A 20,181-nucleotide genomic window follows, 5' to 3' on the forward strand; every position below is an offset into this window, starting at 1 on the left:
CATGCTGCCACTGCTGGGCCCCTGAGCAAGGCCCTTAAATCTCAATTGCTCAGATTATAAATTGAAATAAAATGTAAAACACTCTGGAAAAGTGTCTGTCCATTTGACCGGTCACCTGCATAAAAGGGGGTTATTCTAAATAATCTCATACAAAAATAAGTTTGCCAATAAATTGTGAGCATGATGTGTACTGGAGATGAAAATTCAAGGAATAAAGATCCATGGTTTGAAGAAATAACTATTCTACAAGTAATGAGCCTGAAATAAAATAAAATGATCATACTATAACAAAGGGTTCACTGGTTATAAAAAAAATTGTGAAACCCTGATAAAGACTGCACATCCAGGTATGCCTGCCAATGGATGTAAAAAGATGAAGTGTTGAACAACGACGAGTGTACCACTGTGCAAGCATGTACAAAAAAATCTTTAAAAAGTTTAACATTGATTGTTAATATCAAATTTTACCAACAGTATTGTTTTTTTTGATCTACCAACTGATATGTTTTTACACAATTGTCATGTAGCTAAAGTCCACAAGACTTTTCAATTCTGTCTTGTCTGATCACTGTGTTACTCATGACAAAGTACCAATCAAAAGGTCAAAGAAAGATATTTTCCATTTTGTCACCAAAATATCTGCACAGAAGTCCTATCTAACTGGAGCATGTAAATACTACCTGCAAATTTTTATTGACATTTAATCAGTGCACTAACCAAATCTTTTGTAGTTTAGTGTATTTAACCAAAATTAATACAATATTATTATTGAGCCGTTGCAGTAGGACCAGATTGCATGTTTCATCAGATTTTTTTTGCCCTCCCTTTCCATCTACATCAGTTCAACATTTTATGCAGTATGTAGTTATAACTATAAACATATAAAACTACATACTTCCTTTATGACATTTTCCAATGTTATCCTGTGACATCATTACTGACATTCTTGTCCAAGAGCTAAACACCTGAATAGTGATGGTGGGAAACATCCAGTGGGCAGCAGATCTGCAGGCAGAAATGTCTTCTTGTGGAGGTCAGAAGGGAAACACCATACTGGTTTGAGCTGACAGGAAGTATATTGGTACCCCTTTTTACAATCATGCTCAGAAGAAAAACTAGAAAGTTAAAGCCTGAAGAATTGGACAGTTTAAAATTTGGACAAAAAACAAACAGTTGTCCAGTTTCAGTGAACCTGTGCTGTCATCACATTTGTATCTTTGATATGAACCTAACACGTTTGCCTGACTAGATATTTACATGGATGGCCAGAGTTACATGTGCATCTATCAAAGTGTCCAGTAAGTTTACATTTAGCACATGTACACCAAAATAATTTCTTTAAAAAAAAATTAATAAACAGATGATACAGATAAACAGTCATGGATCTGCAGGAATATTATACTTCATTATTGAACATATTGTTGAAGTGTAAACAGTTTCTTAGTATCCCTGATGTATTTTCGATAAGTATTGAGGAAGTTGTCAGATCAACAATCAAAACCCTCAGGATCTCCAGAAGGCCGAGTTCAGTTGTCCTTTTGGTGGCTCAATCTGCTTGTTTCTTAAGACGTTCTAGAAAAGAACAAAGGCAAAATGCATTAGCACTGTACAAGAGGTTTACAATACAGAGACTACACAACAATAAGAGAACTGTAAGAGTAGTAAGAGGGATACTGAGAGTAATTTTCACATGGAAGTAAAAAAATAAAATTCCTATAGAAGGAATTAGTGTTTATATTAGATAAAAAAACTCCAATATTTTTCAAACTAACTAACTACTGGAAATCCCTGAAAATCAAACTGTTGTCTCTGTGTTTGTATTTTAATCCTTTAAACTCATTTGATAGTAATTTTGGGTTTCCTTTGTGCAGCTGTGCAAAAAACTATAGCAACAACAACCCCAAGATTCAAAGTCATGATCTCCTAATGCTTTTCTGTTGTACAACTCTAGAGCCACTCCAGTATATACCTTTGATATGTTGAAAAGGTATAACAGCATTTCAGTTTACCTCCAGAAACTGCTTAAGTCTTGTTACAGAACCCATCTGACCACTGTCGGTGACTGCTTCAATCCTGAAACGAAAACAGACTGTGATGCAATCCGATGAGGCTGTCATTACAATAGAAGATGGTCGATGATCAGAGATTAAACAATTAAATTAATTGAAAATATTGTAATTTTCAAAGAGATTGATGCGTCTTCAGAGTCAGTTAGATTAGTTGGAGTATAAAGAGAGCTGCAATTAGCTGTAATGTGCTCTCTCAGAACTGTTCCAACATATTACCCAATATCAGCAGATATTTTGACATCTACATTTCTGTTTATGTCACAAGTGAATACTGCAGACAATAAATAGAAATGGCTGTAAGTGTACCTGGGGAAGTATTCTTCTTTGATAAAAAGCAGAAGCTTCCAAAACTGCTCTTGGTATTGTTTCATAAGCGCATTTCCACAAACCTGTACATGTGGAGAGATGGATATAGGGAGTTTACATAAAAATGTCAGAAATTTCACAGGTATAAAAAAAAAAAAAAAAAAAAAAGATTTTTACCTCTAGAAAGTCAAATAGAAGAGTTGCTGTAATGTCAGCCAGTGGTTCCATGTTTAGCATCTGAGCCAACCATCGCCAGCCATGATTCAGTCTATGGGGACCAATCTGTAACGAGAAAAATGATAAAGCCTCCGATCAAGAAAAAAGAACTACATTTACAACATAACATAATACATGTTTTACTTACACACACACGTTACATATAAGGAAGAACTTACCCCTTGTTTATTAGTGAAAGGCCATCTTAGGTGTATTATGGCTGCATACAGTCGGATCATTCCAGACATTCTTTTTAAGAAACTGTCCTGACCTTCCACCCCTGACTCATCCACACGATATCCCAGAATCCTACAAAGCAAGAAAAAGTTTAACTACCAGTCCATGTTTTATCATGGGAAACATGGATGAAAAAAATATTAAATTTCCATTGAATTATGACAAATCTTTACTGCTGATATTCTTCAATGGAGGTGCCATCCTTCATTGGGGGGTAGTAAGGAACGGAATATGGGCACTTTTTGTGGAGATGAGCTAAAATGAGGTCTCCTACTTTAGGGTGGGACTCCCATACACCCGAAGCCACAACTGCAATGGGGAATGCTGCTTCATGATGAGACGCCACCTCCTCTTCTCCTTGTTTCTATGAGCATTTTTAGTGCGTATATAAAAAAATATAAAACAACCAAATTTATTTCCATTAAGGTAAATAAATAGTTTTACCAATCAACTTAAGTTTTTTGTAAAAACCTCTAACTTACCACAAATTTTTCTGCCAATTTATAGCTCACAAATTCTAGTCCATAAGGATGCTGGGATGTGGAAATACCTTTTCCACCAAAGATAACTTGTCGTCCTAATAACAATTGGTCAATCTTGTCAAAAATCTCCTTCAGCTTGGAACCTAGAGGTCATTCAGTTATCCAAAAGTTATTTAGTTATCTAATGAAACCAAAAACCAATTCAAGACAGATGGTTTGAAGGGTTACATATACCCATTTTTACAAGTCCACACAGAAAGAAAAGTCTATAACCAGAAAACAATAACAATAAACACCTGAAATACTGGATATCTGGCTCACAGGAATTGTTGCAGCTTTCTGGAGCTCCATTCTCAATTTTTTTGTCTGCAAAGCAACATTAAACAAACATTTATTTACACTCTAAATCACAAATAAATAAAGTGCTTTACATAATTAATTATTTCCACTAGACTTTTTGACCTTCATATCCTTTGTGTTGTTCAAATCTTCAAAGTACTGGGTGCATTGGCTGGCCAAACCTTGTAGATCTTTATACCATTTCAAGGTGCTGTCATCAGCCATAGTCTGCAGACCTGGAGGAATTGCAAGGATTACATTTGTACATGTGTTTGATATATTCAGCATTGATATTTAAGATATCTTGTGTTTGATGCATTTAAAGACAAAGAGCTTTGAAACCATCCTCTCAATTATTTCACAGGTGTAGCTTATTTGGATTTACAGTTATTACATTATAATTACATTCTTTTTGTTAAATTAAATTAAAGAAATTGATGTAATGACTTTTAGAAGCTTTTGAATGTCTAATTGTCAAAATTAGAAATTCATTCAAGAAACAATTAAAGGCAGGGTCTCCGATTTTTGAGAAATGCTTCAGAAAACTGAGTCGGGCTGAATAATAAACAAAAATCAAAACAAACCTGTAGCCAATGAGCAGAAAGGGGTGGGGCGGTCAATATGGGCAGAGAGAGTTCAGTGCGCATGTGTGACATTAGCAGATAGTGGTTTTAACATTGAAATGGAGGATGAAAACAAAGAAATAAAGCGAAGAAAGGCTTACGATAAGGCAAGAAGCAGGACTCGTGTTGATATAGGATCTTTCCAACGCTGGAGAGAACTGAAGGAGCGGGACGTTGGCCACATATTCACAGATTGGAGTTTCCCGAGTCAATAACTCTTGAGCTAAAGGCTGTTACTACACAAATAACACCTCTTTTCTATCGTAGCAACGTACAATATGATTGCAGATAAACAAACAGACTGTGGTGCAGAGCTATCAATACTGAGGTGGGACCATTTGGGTTAGGGGTATGTTTGTATTGATGATTTCAAATGTCGACATTGGCTTTAAAAAAAATCGGAGACCCTGCCTTAAAGATATTAGACACTGCTTTGACGATCCTGTTTGGATAAATTCCAAAAGCCAATCAGACAGTCAAATGGACAGAGATACATCCAAAAAATGTGGACTAGTAGGAGCAATTTCTAGACAGAAGGTGATAGGGAATTGAATGCGTACAGGTGTTCATAATACAGTAGATTGTAAGTATAATTTGTAGGTTTGTGGTATTAAACATTTAGGCATATATTTTTGAGGCCGCCTGGTATATATGCCCTAATGATGGTTTTGGGGCAATCATATTTGGATTGTTGAGCAAATGTTGGGGGTATATTTTCTGGGTTTTGTAGTAATTAACAAACAAATGGTATGCATGTGTTTGCATACATATTTTGTGAGAAAATTTTAAAGAGAAATCACTCAATCATGTGGCAAAATGCTGGCCTGCACACTTTGCAGGGTGTGTGAGATTGGGCCTTTGTCAACTCGCAATTCACAAACAGTCCTCTGTTGTAAATTTAATAGGTATTTTTTTAAAAAATGTGAATATTTAATAATAGGCAATTGCCTTAACAATATGGAATTGATTGACTTAAAAATATGGACTTGATTCTGAATAACTGGTTTTCAAAAAACATGAGTCTATTTAGCAGTCAATTTTATATGTTCTGAAGATGAATTAAAGCTGCAAGTAGCATTTTCAGAGGCCAAGCACCCAAATGGCACAATTTTGAAAGCTGGGCAAAAACTTTCGGCAAATTATTTAAGAGTGATTTGCGGTTTCACTCGATGTTTAAGCTTTGACCAGGTACCAACAGAATTTTTTGACTGTAGGAGGAAAGGTCTCAATGAAACAATTGGCAGCAGTGTTAGGTCATTATTTCAAGTACCCTTTTCTCTCACAATTTAAAACCATCAACGGTATTTATGTTTGTTCCCTTTTATCAGTCCAAGATGGCAGAAAAAACAATTAGATGGAGATTGATCAATCTGGTCAAAATGTGCCCCAACCCCTCCCTAATTAGTTCTGACAACCAAAATTCACTTTTACTAGACAATTTTATGGGCTGCCATAGATATCCCAGCCAGAAGAGAAAATGTAGAATATCAAGAGGGTGCCACTGCACCTGTGCTTAGACCCTGAAAAGTGATTTAGAAAAACAACATAAGGCCATCCTTAAAAATATTCTTGTTTGCCGTAACCCGACCGTCCCTGTCAATTTAGGACCGACTCAATTATTATTTTTTATGCTTTAAGTCCGACTGACTTGCTGGTTGTAAATTTGCGTTAAGACCTAACAATTTATTTTTACTCTTCAAAAGCAATAAAATAATATTAATTATATTTAAGTATTTAAGTATTGTAAATATATAAATTGCCTAGGCCTACATACAAACGAAGGCTATGTTCTTTCTTTTAAATAAAAACCTGTGACATCATCTATGTTTACAATATTGGTTTTCGGATGTCACACTATGGCCTGTGCGTTCCCTTTGTCTCATATTCTCCTTCATTGTCAGAGTCAACGGTTTGCGCTTGCTAATGATGGCTGCGGCTGCAATAAACAAAATGTTCACGGTCACCGTTCAAAGTCATACGGGTTCGGGCACCATAATACATCTAAAAAATTAATTAAAACAGCTCGACACCGCTTTAACTTGGCACGAAGTCCTGGAAAAACTGTGCCCAGCATCAAAATAAGGTTTGCAATGATGTGCCCGAAGGCACGGGTTGAAGACCCAGTCAATGATGTCACAATATGCTAATTTGTTTAAAGTCATACCTACGTAATCACCATCACCAAAATTGTACTTTTTTTTTTACATTAAAACTTGGGGAAAAAAAGAGACCTACCTACTGACCCTTTTTTTTTTTTTTTACTGTTACTGCAAACCAAAATATTTTTAAGGATGGAAAAGAAAGAGCCTGCTAAACACAGTTAATGAAATAAAACATTATCATATTGTTTTGTTTGCACTGGGTTTAGCTGCAATGGTGAAAAGGATTAAGGTTTCAATGTTAACAGTAATATGTTAAAATGCTGAAACTCTACTAATAATAATAGCATGGCAACCACCTAGCAAAACCCTACCAAACAAAAGTCAGCACATCAAAGTAAAGACAAAAAAATAAAACCCAGCACAACCTGGACAAATATTGCTACGTGGTAACCTTAATTCTGATATTTTCAATAAGCACAAGCAATCCTTTGTCATAAGGGATCAACAGCTGTGCTGATTTTTATGGCTCTATATCAAAAAGTCTGACCTGTAAATGTTTTACAAATTATTTTAATAGAATAATAATCATAATAAGGGTATTAATATTGCTATTATTAATAAAAAGAAGACAGGTAAAATTAGTCACAACAAACTTTGATGCTGATTCTATCTATCCGCACATCCATCCATCAAGATCCACTTTATCCAAAGAACAAATCACATTGCAGTCACTTCCAAAGTCTGCGGGTCGCCAACAGTCTAATACTGGGGTTGCTGTCTGAAAAGTTTGGGAACCCCTGTATTAGACAATAACTATTGACTTGACTAGCTAGTCAGATAGATAGTTAGTACAGTTAGTTCACACACATGCCACCGGAGAGAAATCTAAAATAGGGCTGGGTGATATGGCTGAAAATTGTATCACGATATCAGTGTTTCATATCGGTCAATATCGATAATTATTGATATTTTTTATGACCCATTTAAAATAAGAACCAGGATGAAAATATATTACATTTAAACATTTTTATTTTAAACTTAACCTTCCTATAATCATAATCCCCTCAGTTATTAAGACAGAAATGTCAACAACCATGGAAAACTCAAATAATTAAAATTTAAACATAAGTCTAAAGTCACAATGAACACATAATTATCTCTTAACATTTAAGGTGCAAAATGAAAAAAAATGTAAGAAATGCTTAATAAAGTGTAATAAAATGGGGCTGTTAAATACAAACAGTGTGTGTGTTGACAAATTTTTTGCAATGACCTAACCAGGATTACCACACAACACGTCCGCTAGTCAGATTCGCGACATAATGACTCCTTTGAGCCGATTCATTATAATGAATGGTTAAAGCAATTGGTCTGTCTGTCAATGTCTGAATCGGTGTACAACAAATCATTACTTCTTAGAAGAACATACACATCTGAAATGAGAAAGTAAGTGTGCTTACCCAATTTAGCAAGAGTGTTTAGTAAAATTTAGCCTTACTAATCCACAGTCTGTATAGGCCTATGACAATGTGTAGTAAATTACCTATAAAATCATTTAGTTTAAAGTTAGACTGGAGTGAGATGAAACTAGATCAAAGCACAAAGCAAGCTGTTGCTAGCTAGCTGCTAATTTTATTACATTTTATATGGTAAAAAATTACACTATTACACCTTTTCATGCTACGTTTTTAATGCTATTTTTCAATTGATATGATTACTCTAAAATGAAAAAGGACCAACATTTAGATGTATGCTGCAAGGTGGCTGTGGATGGGCCCCATCAGGATGAAATCGACTACAGAGATCTTGTAAAAAGGTTCTACAGTGTTAATAAAAAGACATGTTTTTTGATATTTGTAAATAGATAAATTGTGATACTTTTGACATTTCAAATATACTTTGGTATCGATGTTTACATGTAAAATAAGTTGTAATCGCTTTCTTTTACTATCTAGCCTGTGATTGTTTTTCATGAATAAATAGAATAAGAAAAAAAAATATCACAAACTGTTTCATGTGGGTACTAGGGTACTCTTTGCTGTGTGTGGAGGACCATGTCGGTCAGCCACCACCGAAGACCAATTTTGACCCAGGAAAAACCCTGATACTGTTAAATGATTGGCTGTTAGCGTGTCACTCCCTACATTGCTAGGTTACCAGAGAGTAAGTGCCTTTGTTAATGCAACCAAACTTGCTTCGCAAGCTCGGTTTTCTTCCAACAAAGAATAAAATATCCGATCAAGAACTTAAAAGAATGGTAATAAAAATTACATTTCCTTTTTTTCCGGAAAAAAAGGAAGAAAAAATATCGAACACATTTTTTATTGATATCGATCACATGTCTATCATGATACATATCATTATCGTTTTATCGCCCAGCCCTGATCTAAAATATCTACTGGTTATTATTGAGAAGTTCACATAATGGGTTGAAGCCTATCCTTATGCCAAAAAGAGAATGCAAACACTACCTAGATATGGTATCCCACAATCAACTGACATCAATAATTGTACACTTATTATATCGAGTGACTCAGAAAAGTCTCAACATTGACTGGAATTTTCATAACCACAAAGTTCAGGGATAGTAGAAAGAAATAGAAGCATAAAAAAAACAGACTTGACCTCCACATGAGATAATTTCCTACCCCTTAGACTAACGGTAATCTTGACATTTCCTTTTCAGGTGACCTGGAAGTGATTGTTGTCAATTACATTAAGCACTGATTCAAAAATGTAACAGCATGCAAGTAATGCCTCTGCCTCTCTCCCATTACAAACAAATCAGCTGACTCAGCCTTTTCTCCAAGGCAATGCTGTACTACTGCTGTACAGTGGAGTGGTAGCCAAACACAACGCCAGTCTCACTGGGAATTGAGAAAATCTGCCATCAAACGAGGGAGGCTCATCTCACCTCACCCCATGCACGTATAGAAAATGTAGCTGCCCTACTTAACAACACTTATGTAGCAGTTCCACTCAGCATGCTAAATTTGGTCTTGCTTCTTGCTGGAAAGGACCACCATCCAACATCTGGCTTGAGGGGCCTTAAAGGGTAACTGTTGTTTGTTGTTGGGGCTGTGGGATTGCCCAGTAGGCAGTGAAACTGTTGATGCTCCTAAAGAGCATGTACAGGTCCCATTGGGAGCTAACAGGTCATTGATATATTCTGTTTGTGGAGTTTAAATGCAGAGACAGGCACAAAACTAACGGCAAGCGATTCAATTATACTGATTTTTACTTTCTATTTTTAGTTAATATTTTGGTTATGGTTGCTGATCTGCTGGATGAGACATGTGCCTGGACCTGGACGGTGGTGCGACGAAAACAATGTGGGCTTCATAGATAATTGGAGCAGTTTTGAGGGCAAAGCTGACTTGTTAGGACACGACAGTGTCCATCCTACTTGGGAGAGCACATAGTTTAAGAACAGGCCTAGGTAATCTGTGACAATCTGGAGGCGGGGCCAGGGAGCAGACAAGCAGGCTAATCTGACTGTATGCTAGCTGCATTGAGTAATCACCCAGGGTTCAAAATATAGAGACTGTATCTGCTTCCCTAACTAAACAGAGCATAAACAAGTTCCAGTTAGTCCAGAACATATGAACACATCACCCCTATCTTATCCTCATTGCATTGTCTCCCAGTCATATTTATAAACACTCAGGAAATTTGTTTTAGTAACCTTATTAGCATTAAATTAGATAACAATGAATGCACAGCCAGCACCTTTGATCTGAATGTAGAACTGTTTAAATATAGGATCTCTTGCATCTAAAGCTCTTATGGTTAATGAAATGATTACTGATCAGAAGTTTAATGTTCTGTGTTTAACAGAACATGGGTCAAACCAAATGAGTTTGTCGTATTAAACAAAGCTTGTCCAGCCTGTTAGTTATGTACATAGTCGCGGTAATTCATGATGATAAGCTATGTGTCAAGCAAGAATCTAGACATACGTTCAACTCTCTCAAAGTTCTTCATACTAACATATGTAGTCACAAAAAATAACTCTACTGAGTCAGTTCCTATATTTGTTATTTACAGACCTCCTGGACCATATTCTGAATTCCTCCGTAAATTTGCATATTTTATTTCAAACCTAGTTGTTTCTTTAGAGAAAGCAGTAATTGTTGGAGACTTTAATATTCATTTTGATAAATTAGAAGATCCTCTGAGAACAGCAGTTGTTTCCATCTTAGATTTGGTAGGAGTTAACTAGTATGTAATAGGACCCACTCATAATGGAGGTCACACTCTTGATCTCGTTCTAACCCTCAAATTAAATATAGAAAATATAGTCACAGTGTCTCAATCAAAAGCTCTCTAAAACGACTCTCATTTTGTTTTAATTACGCTTCAGACACAATACTTGCAATTTGTCACATCACGGTGTTAAACGTACATTTACATCTGCCACTTCTGAGAGATTTACCAACAGTCTCCCAGAATTATCAGCCAAGCTTGGATGGCTATATGGCCTAACAGAACTTGATCAGGTGACTGACTATTTAGAGTGTGTATTGCTACACCCTAGATATTGTAGCTCCACTTTAAAGGAAAGTAATTGAATAGAAAAAACTAGCACCCTGATACAATGACAACACACAAACTTTAAAACAATCAGCTATGAAATTAGAATGTAATTGGTGTCAAACTAAATGATCAGTATTTTGATTAGCATGGAAGGAAAGCCTTCAAAGCTACTAAAAAATCTCTTTGTGCTGATATATCAGTGTATTTCTCCAGCGTAATTGATGACAACAAAAACAATCCTAAATTTTTATTTAATACTGTAGCAACTATGAACAAGAACACAAAATTGTCAAAAATGACCATGCATTATTTCAATGGAAACAGTGATAACATAAGGCAGAAAATTCAAACCATTAGTTTGATACTTCAATCATTTAAAGACGTTGGCAGGAATTAATTAGTGTTGTGTCTATGATGCTAGATCAGTGTATTTCTCCAGCCTAATTGAAGACAACAAAAATGATTCAAAATTTTTTATTTAGTACTGTAGCAAAATTAACTAGGAATAAAAACAGTGTCGAAAAGTGTACACCCTCTATTTGTAGTAATGACCTCATTATTTCAGTGGAAAATTTGGTACTAAATTAATGGTCTGAAATTTCTGCCTGATGTTATTAAACAACCATTTTACAACCAATTAAACAGCCAGCAAACTGAAACATCTACTTAGGAATTATCACAAGATTCTGTGTGATTCATGATTTTACCTTGTTTTTTGAGTTTCTCTTTAACAGCTAATGCTGCAGTTTTCTTCTTTTCTTCTTCCTGGATTTTCATCTCTGCCTGTTTCTTCCTGCACTCTTCTTCCACTTGCTCATTCTTCTTTTTCTCTTGTACCTGTGCAAGCTCCTCCTGGATTGCTCTAACCAGTGTTCTCATTTCCTGTAGGGCCCGTTCTCCCACCATCATGTCATCAACTGAAGGAAAATGTCCCTGCACAGAGTAGAGTTAAAGTCATGCATATTCTAATTGTGCACAGTTTCTTATGAGCATATTTACAATTACATTGCCCTTTTAAGCAGGTAATATGAACTAAGCTCTCAATCAATTTGGTATTATTTCTGAATGAGGTTAAAACAAGAACCTCTCAATTATAAAAAAAATATAGTACACCCAGCTTCTTCAAAGATTTCAAAAATTTACTTTAATTTTACAAAAAGTTTCTCTCAAGTACACCATAGTGAGCTACTTTATTCATTATAGTTACTGTAGCTCTTTTGTAAATTTTATTTATAGAAATAAGTGGCAATATTTTAAAACTATAACATCCTAATATGTTATCTAATAAAATATTCTAAAAATGTAGTTGTTAACATCATTAAATAAGAGCATTTTTTTGAAGATTATCTACATAGAACATTTATACATTCATAAACTCTGCATAGATTGTTCACAATACAATGCTGTATAATTGATAGGTTTGTCAGAACTCTACAGTGACAATATTTCTAAAGTGCTCTAGTGTTTCATTTAACTTTGTTTCTAGATTTTAAAAAAAACTATTACATATGATCATTGATCTGATCAAAATGATTACTGCAATCCTTATCCTTAGTTGTTGAATGTACTGGATTTGGGTTCAAATGAATACCAGCACTATTGCTGATTAGCTTTAAGTGCCATACACTATATTACCAAAGATTTTGGGACACCCCTCCAAAGCATTGAATTCAGGTGTTCCAATCACTTCCAAGGCCACAGGTGTATAAAATCAAGCACCTAGGCATGCTGACTGCTTCTACAATCATTTGTGAAAGAATGGGTCGCTCTATGAATTCAAGCAAAATTTCCTCACTACTAAATATTTCAGTTAACTGTTAGTGGAATTAAAACAAAGTGAAAGCAATTTGGAACAGCAGCAACTCAGCCACAGTGCAGGGTCAGCGTATGCTGAGGTGCGCAGTGTGCAGAAGTCACAAACTTTCTGCAAAGTCAATAGCTACAGAACTCCAAACTTTGTGTGGCCTTCAGATTAGCTCAAGAAAAGTGTGTTGGAGAGCTTCATGGAATGGGTTTCTATGGCTGAGCACCTGCATCTTAGCCTTACATCACAAAGTACATTGCAAATCATCAAATGCAGCAGTGTGAGCATGCTGCCACTGAACTCTAGAGCAGTGGAGATGTGTTCTCTGGAGTGACAAATCCACGCTTCTCTTTGATTGCATTGTGCCAAACATAACGTTGGGTGGAATAGGGGTTATGGTGTGGGGTTGTTTTTGGCCCCTTACATCACATCATCCATGTATGTTACACACTACTGCTGCTGCATATTGTACAAAAAGCATACTATTGCACAATATTGTTATTTGCACTTCCCACATTTTATTTACATAACTGATCAGTCATATATTCTGTATTTATATTTAATACTCAATGTTTATTGTATCACATCTGCATTGTTTTGTATAGTCTGTATTAACTTGTACAGTATAGTGTTAACAACAAGCTTCAGCCCGGGTGGTTTCGGAGGCAAAAACCCGGGTCTGGGAGGAGTTCGGTGAGGCCATGGAGAAGGACTATCGGTCGGCCTTGAAGAAATTCTGGCAAACCATCTGGTGCCTCAGGAGGGGGAAGTAGTACCCTGCTTACACTGTTTACAGTCTGCTGACTTCGACTGGGGACATAGTCGGACGGTGAAAGGAGTACTTCGAAGTTCTCCTCAACCCCACCGACATGTCATCCACTTAGGAAGCAGACTCGTCGATCCCCCAAGCTGTTGTAGGGCTGTCTTGGTTGACATACCTCTGCAACATCGTATGGCGGCTGGGGGACAGTGCCTCTGGACTGGCAGACTGGGGTGGTGGTCCCTCTGTTTAAGAAGGGGGACCAGAGGGTGTGTTCCAACTACAGTGGATCACAATCCTCAGCCTCCCCGGAAAAGTCTATGCCAGAGTACTGGAGAGGAGAATTCGGCCGATAGTGTAACCGTGTATTCAGGAGGAACAATGCGGGTTTCGTAACGGTCGTGGAACACTGGACCATCTCTATACTCTCACCTGGTTGCTGGAGGGTTCGTGGAGGTTTGCCCAACCAGTCCACATGTGCTTTGTGGATTTGGAGAAGGCATTTGACTGTGTCCCTCGTGGTGACCTGTGGGGGGTGCTCTGGGAGTATGGGGTCGGGGCCCTCTGCTAATGACTGTCCGGTCCCTATATGACCGGAGCAGGAGTTTGGTTCGCATTTTGTCAGACTTGTTCCCAGTGCATGTTGGACTCTGGTTTGGGGACCACGGGATTTCGTCTCTGCTTTTTGCAGAAGATGGTGTCCTGTTGGCTTCCTCAAATCAGGACCTACAGCGTGCACTGGGCCGGTTTGCAGTCGAGTGTGAAGCGGCGGGGATGAGAATCAGCACCTACAAGTCCGAGGCCATGGTTCTCAGCCAGAAAAGGGTAGCTTGCCCCCTTCAGTTTGGTGGAGAGCTCCTGCCTCAAGTGGAGGAGTTTAAGTATCTTGGGGTCTTGTTCACGAGTGAGTGAAGGATGGAGCGAGAGATCGACAGGCGGATCTGTGTATCTTTTGCAGTAATGCGTTTGATATGCCGGTCTTTTGTGGTGAAGAAAGAGCGGACCCTTTGGGTCATGACTGAAAGGACAAGATCCCGGATACAGGCAGCCGAAATGAGTTTCCTCCGCAGGGTGGCTGGGCGCTCCCTTAGAGATAGGGTGAGGAGCTCGGTCACTCGGGAGGAGCTCAGAGTAGAGCCGCTGCTCCTCCAAATTGAGAGGATTCAGCTGAGGTGGCTCGGGCATCTGTTCCGGATGCCTCCTGGACGCCTCCCTGGGGAGGTGTTCCGGGCATGTCCAACCGGGAGGAGGCCCCGGGGAAGACCTAGGACACGCTGAAGGGACTATGTCTCTCGGCTGGCCTGGAAACGCCTCGGTATTCCCCCGGAAGAGCTGGAGGAAGTGTCTAGGGAGAGGGAAGTCTGGGCGTCCCTGCTTAGACTGAAGATGGATGGAAGATGGATGGATGGAGTATAGTGTTATTTTTGTCTGTACATTTGAGAGTTACAAACAGCCGGAACCAAATTCCTTGTGTGTGTCAACACACTTGGCCAATAAACCTGATTCTAATTCTTTGTTCCAGTGAAAGGAACTCACTGCATCAGAATACCAAGACATTTTGAAAAACTTTGTGGGAAGAGTTTGGAAATGGCCCCTTCCTGTTCCAACATGACTGTGCACCACTGCACAAAGCAAGGTCCATAAAGACATGGATGAGCGAGTTTGGTGTGGAGTAACTTGACTGGCCTTCACAAAGTCCTGACCTTAACCCGACAGAACACTTTTGAGATGAATTAGAGCGGACGCAGCTGGCCAGGCCTTCTCGTCCAACGTCAGTGCCTGTGCTCACAAATGCGCTTCTAGGGGACTGGTCCAAAATTCCAATAAGCACACTCCAAAACCTTGAGGAAAGACTTCTCAGAAGAGCTGAAGCTGTTATAGCCACAAAGAATGAACTGATTCCATATTAAACCCTAAGGATTAAGAACTGAATGGCATGTACAAGCAGACATCCCAAAACTTTTGGCAAAATAAGTGTACATTATAAAAACCTTGACACAAGTCTTACATACATTCTCCAATATGCCCTGTCAAAGATAAATTGAATGCTTATGTCTTGAAGACAGTGTGTACAAGTCATTCTCCATAATCAACGACTAAAACTCTTGAAAAAATACAACTCACTTCAGTTGTAGAGCGTACAACCTCTGAAACCTGTGAACAAAGCTGGTTGCCACGGCTGACATAAGATGAGCAGTCAAATGTGGGGCTTGTTTGTGTGTAAGGTGCAGGTTCCAGGAGCTGATTGAGCCTAAGCACCTCCTCTTGAATGGCATTGAGTGCACGCAACCGATCCCTGCCCTCAAGCTGCCTCTGCCGCTCAAGCTCCGCCTCTCTCATCCTCTGCTGTTCTGCCTCCCGAAGCCGCAGGTTTAAGATCTGACAACAAAAAAGAACTTCACAACTTCAGCATCAGATTTAAGACTTTTTCATATCAATAATCAAAGGAGATTCCTAATTTTAGCTGTCTTAGTACCATTCAACAAGGTATGGAGCATAGCACTCTCTTTAAACTCAAGTTTTATCCTACATCTGACTTTGGTGAACACCTTTATCTATGAACACCTGTACTCCTTCAACAACATTCAGGCCTAGCACTGGCAACCTTCCATCAGTGCTCCAATATCCTAAGCAGTGAGCTGCAGCCAGGAGCATCTGTTTACTGTGAGAAGTTGGAGGACAACAGCCAAAGCTTATATATTCTCACAGAGTGGTGAATGATTATTTCACAGTTACCTTCATTCTATGTCTGTGTTCTTCCTTTAACTTCTCCTGGCGTCCAAGGCTTTCCTGTGTTCTTTTGATGTTGGAAAACAGAGACCAACAAAACTTATTAGCGTTATCATAGTGTTGCCATTTGTATACAAATATTCACTGGGCATATCCATATAGTCCATACATATTACCATAGGTTACATTACACCCATTTAAATTGCAGAGGAAACCTACTCCTTTTCCATCATGTCCCTCATACTCTGGTACTCCTTTCTCTGCTTAAGCTCCATGAATTCTTCAAAGCGTTTTAGCTGCTCTGACTCCCGACTAGCAACACCAGCCACCAGACATTCCTGCAGCTCCTGCCTCAGGTTCAGCTCTAACTGCAAATGAATAAAGTGGCAACATTATGCATATTTAGAAAAAAAAATATCAGAGAAAGTTGCTGACTATGGACATGTAAAGTTTATTAATCAGCTATGATTATGCTCTCATAACTGTTATAAATTTCAAACAAACTGAAAGAAACAGAAATGATCAGCACTGTCCAGAGTACAATGTAATAATTATCAGATTTGTAAGTGTGTGACATATTGGAAGGACAAACTATTTAATAGTTAACATACATCAATTCACATGTGAATCGTTGGCTTATTTTAGAGAAATGTATTACTTTTGCTTGAACGTTGTTGAAGAATTGGAGTTAGCATCATATTATCTGATGATGCTTGGCCTGTTATGTAGCAGATGTTTCAAACTTGTGTTTATGATTTTCTAGGATTTTACCTTTAATTTTGGCAAATACATTTCTCATAGTTGCTTGTATACGAGCACCATGTTTCAGGTACTGTTCTGTAAATCCCCATCGTTCAGATCTGTAAAAACTTAGTACTTTATTAAGCTAGGAATACGTTTTCTGCACACTTGATTCATCTTTCTCCTATCACAACAGTTACAATTCATAGCACTTTACTGCACTTATCTGACCACACATCACCTTGGATTTAGCCCAATGTTTTTTCTCACAGATGCGGATGCAGCCAGCCATCTGTGTGGCCTTGGTTGAGAAGATTGGTGTTGGTGAACTGCTGCAAATGTCCACTGTGGGGCTCAAACCCTCTTTTGTATCATCAGATTCCTAACATGTAATATACACATGAAACAGATTTACATTTATCAATGTGCTTGACTTCCATGACAATATAGGCACCCGATAGCACTGCTCTTAGATGTGACCTTTACCTCTTTTTTGACAGTATGAAGTAATGGAGATGTAGCAAGTCTATGAAATATTTTAAAGGCAGCCGAACCAGAGCTGAGGCCATGTTCTGATGTACGGGAACCATTTTTCATCACAGACTGAGGGCTGAAGCTCTTTAGAACGTGTTCAGAGAGAGGGGACAGTCTGGTTACCTCTCTACAACCTGCTAAAATGTCCTGAAAATAAGCAAACAAAAAAAATTGCAACAACAATTAATAAAATAAATAAAAAAATAAAATTAAGCAATCTACAAAAGTATATTAAGTCAGCAGAAATAGCAGCACCCTGTTAATATAGAACCGAGGATGAAAAACGTTCATAATTTACAATCGTCCTTTACGTGATACAAACCATATATGGTTAACATATAGAACCGAGTTTAACATCAAATATCAATTGAATAAATAAGCAGCGTATATTTTAAGCGCGTTTTTTTATTTACCTCGCTCTTTTCAAGCCAGTCAGGACTGTATTTTATTTTTGCTTTCGGTGAATTTTTCAGAGCTTCCAGTGTCTCCCATCTCAGATTTTCAGCTGGCATTTTGATGTAAACGATATACAAAGCTATACATTCAATAAACGGACAATATTTGACCTAGGACATAGACTATCCGATAAAATTTTGCGGTTCTTCTTCTACTGCTGCTGCTGCTGCTGCTGCTTCTTGTTCTTCCTCTTCCTGCTCCTCCGCGGGATGCACTTATTTCCAGGGATTTCAGAACAGCGTAACAAATATTGCGTCATCGGGTAGGCGTGGCCTATTCGATAATCTAACTCTAACTCTAACCCTAAACGTAGTTTTTATTTATTTTCTAAAATAAATCTAGCTGTACGACTGTTTTGTCCTTCGTAGTATGCTCTTTTTTTTAAGAGGGCGTTTTTCCAAGACCTCCGGAAACACGCACACTTTACGTCGTAGTAACGTAACCCCTCGATTTTAGCGAATGCTGTCGCTGCTCGATCGGTTCCGCGCATGTGCGAAATGACGTCACTTCCTGTCGACTGCAGTTTCGGATATTTATAATTATTATTTTTATTTTTTATAGACTTTATTCAACTACAAACATTTAAGGCATAGTTAACAATCATAAATCAGTGCTTCGTGTTGATACAGCATTCAAAGAAAGAGAGAACAGACAGAGAAAGAACAATATATATATATATATATATATATATATATATATATATATATATATATATATATATATATATATATATATATATATATATATATAAAAGAAAAAAAGAAAAGTGGGGTCTTAATCTAGCTAATAACATATACGAGTCCAAAGCTGAAAGAAGTTTCAGGGCATTTCTGTCCATCATCCATTGAAGGGATTTTGCAAATAACTTCAAATAATTTTTCCATCCCGTGAAATGGGGTTTGACCCTTATATACTTGCATCTGTGGATAAAGTGTTTTCCTAACACAATCAGGTTATTTATCAAAAATTCTATATTTTTATTATTCATAAACACTCCAACTTTAATTGAGGTCATATTCAGAGGATATCAATATATCTTTAGCTTTTATCCAATTTTGAAATGTTAGCCAAAATTCATTTACCAATTCACACTGAAAGAAAATATGCTCTACCGTTTCAATGTCTTTCTCACAAAATCCACATGAATTGTGTTCCTAATTAAATCTCATGTAAAAAGGAGTTAATGGATAAATGTCATTTAAGATTTTGAATGTCACTTCTTTAGCCTTAGGGAGATTTGGGTATGATAAATATCGTTTCCTTATTTTTTCGCTTTTTCCACACTAAAGTCTTGCAGAACATATTACCTTTTCAGTTGATTAGGATCATTCTGTTTAGATAAGATATTTCTAATAAACGTATTTGTAAACTGTCTGCTATTTAAATTAATACCTTCAATGCAAAGTGATCTCATTTCTCATTGAGAGTTAGAATATATTACAAACTGCTGAATCATTGTTTTCAGGTCTGCTGGGATGGCCTTTATCACTCTATTGTATTCTCTAATTGGGCACGTGAAACTAAATTTATCACAAAAGTCACTGTAATATAGCAAATTACCAAAATTATCCATCAAATGACTTACTGCCCATATACATTTTTCCATCCAAGTACCGAAAAACAATGATTTCTTATTACTCCGAATGTATCTGTTGTTCCACAAAGGTGTATTTTGTGGTGTAAAGTTGTGTTTAAACATTAGTTTCCAGTACAGAAGAACTTGTTGGTATAAATCAGATAATTTGACAGGTAATTTGTATACATCATAGTCACAATGCAAAAGAAAATCAATTCCACCCATCTTTTGAAAAATAGCATTTGGGATAGTAAACCAAAAAGCATCTTTGTGACAAACAAAGGACTTCAACCATTTCAATTTTAGTATACCATTCATCACAGAAAAATCTATGACATTCATGCCACTCTCTTCAATGCTCTTAATTATGTCAGCTTTTCTAATGTAATGGCATTTATTTTTCCAAATAAATTGGAAATTTATCTTGTTTAATAAATTGATCATATTATCTGATATTTCTAAAGAGAAGGCAGAGTAAATAGCTCTGGATATACTCTTCATCTTGGATAATAAAACCCTACCGAAAATTGTTATATCCAAAATTGTTTGTAGCCAGGAATTCAATATTGCTTTACATTGTTTTCTTTTTCCCTTATTTCTTTATGTCTGGTGACTGTGATGCCCAAATATCTGACTTCTGTTTTAACCTGTATATTCTCAATTACATGAG

The 20,181-nt window shown here is 37.2% G+C and overlaps 1 protein-coding gene across 1 annotated transcript; it reads right to left on the reverse strand.

The window, feature by feature from the left end:
- Positions 1 to 657: 657 nt before the first annotated feature.
- gle1 (GLE1 RNA export mediator) lies at positions 658 to 18,424 on the reverse strand. The gene is made up of 16 exons (XM_027166961.2): positions 17,893 to 18,424; positions 17,432 to 17,626; positions 17,187 to 17,327; positions 16,424 to 16,572; positions 16,211 to 16,271; positions 15,599 to 15,853; positions 11,618 to 11,843; positions 3,773 to 3,885; positions 3,607 to 3,676; positions 3,311 to 3,453; positions 3,002 to 3,192; positions 2,771 to 2,900; positions 2,553 to 2,657; positions 2,376 to 2,458; positions 2,010 to 2,073; positions 658 to 1,572 (listed from the first exon to the last, which is right to left on the reverse strand). The coding sequence occupies exons 1-16, from the start codon at positions 17,989 to 17,991 to the stop codon at positions 1,504 to 1,506; spliced, it is 2,094 nt and encodes a 697-aa protein (XP_027022762.1). The 5' UTR covers positions 17,992 to 18,424; the 3' UTR covers positions 658 to 1,503.
- Between the last annotated feature and the right edge of the window lie 1,757 nt (positions 18,425 to 20,181).

The sequence above is a fragment of the Tachysurus fulvidraco genome, chromosome 14, assembly GCF_022655615.1.
Source record: "Tachysurus fulvidraco isolate hzauxx_2018 chromosome 14, HZAU_PFXX_2.0, whole genome shotgun sequence".
Lineage (NCBI taxonomy): Eukaryota > Metazoa > Chordata > Actinopteri > Siluriformes > Bagridae > Tachysurus > Tachysurus fulvidraco.

Excerpts from the sequence above, each read along its gene's own strand:
- gle1 (XM_027166961.2), bottom strand. The coding sequence starts at position 17,991 with ATGCCAGCTGAAAATCTGAGATGGGAGACACTGGAAGCTCTGAAAAAT. Across the intron at positions 15,854-16,210 it reads AACACAGACATAGAATGAAG|ATCTTAAACCTGCGGCTTCG; the intron begins GTAACTGTGAAA and ends TTTTGTTGTCAG. Across the intron at positions 2,901-3,001 it reads TCCATTGAAGAATATCAGCA|GATTCTGGGATATCGTGTGG; the intron begins GTAAAGATTTGT and ends CTTGCTTTGTAG.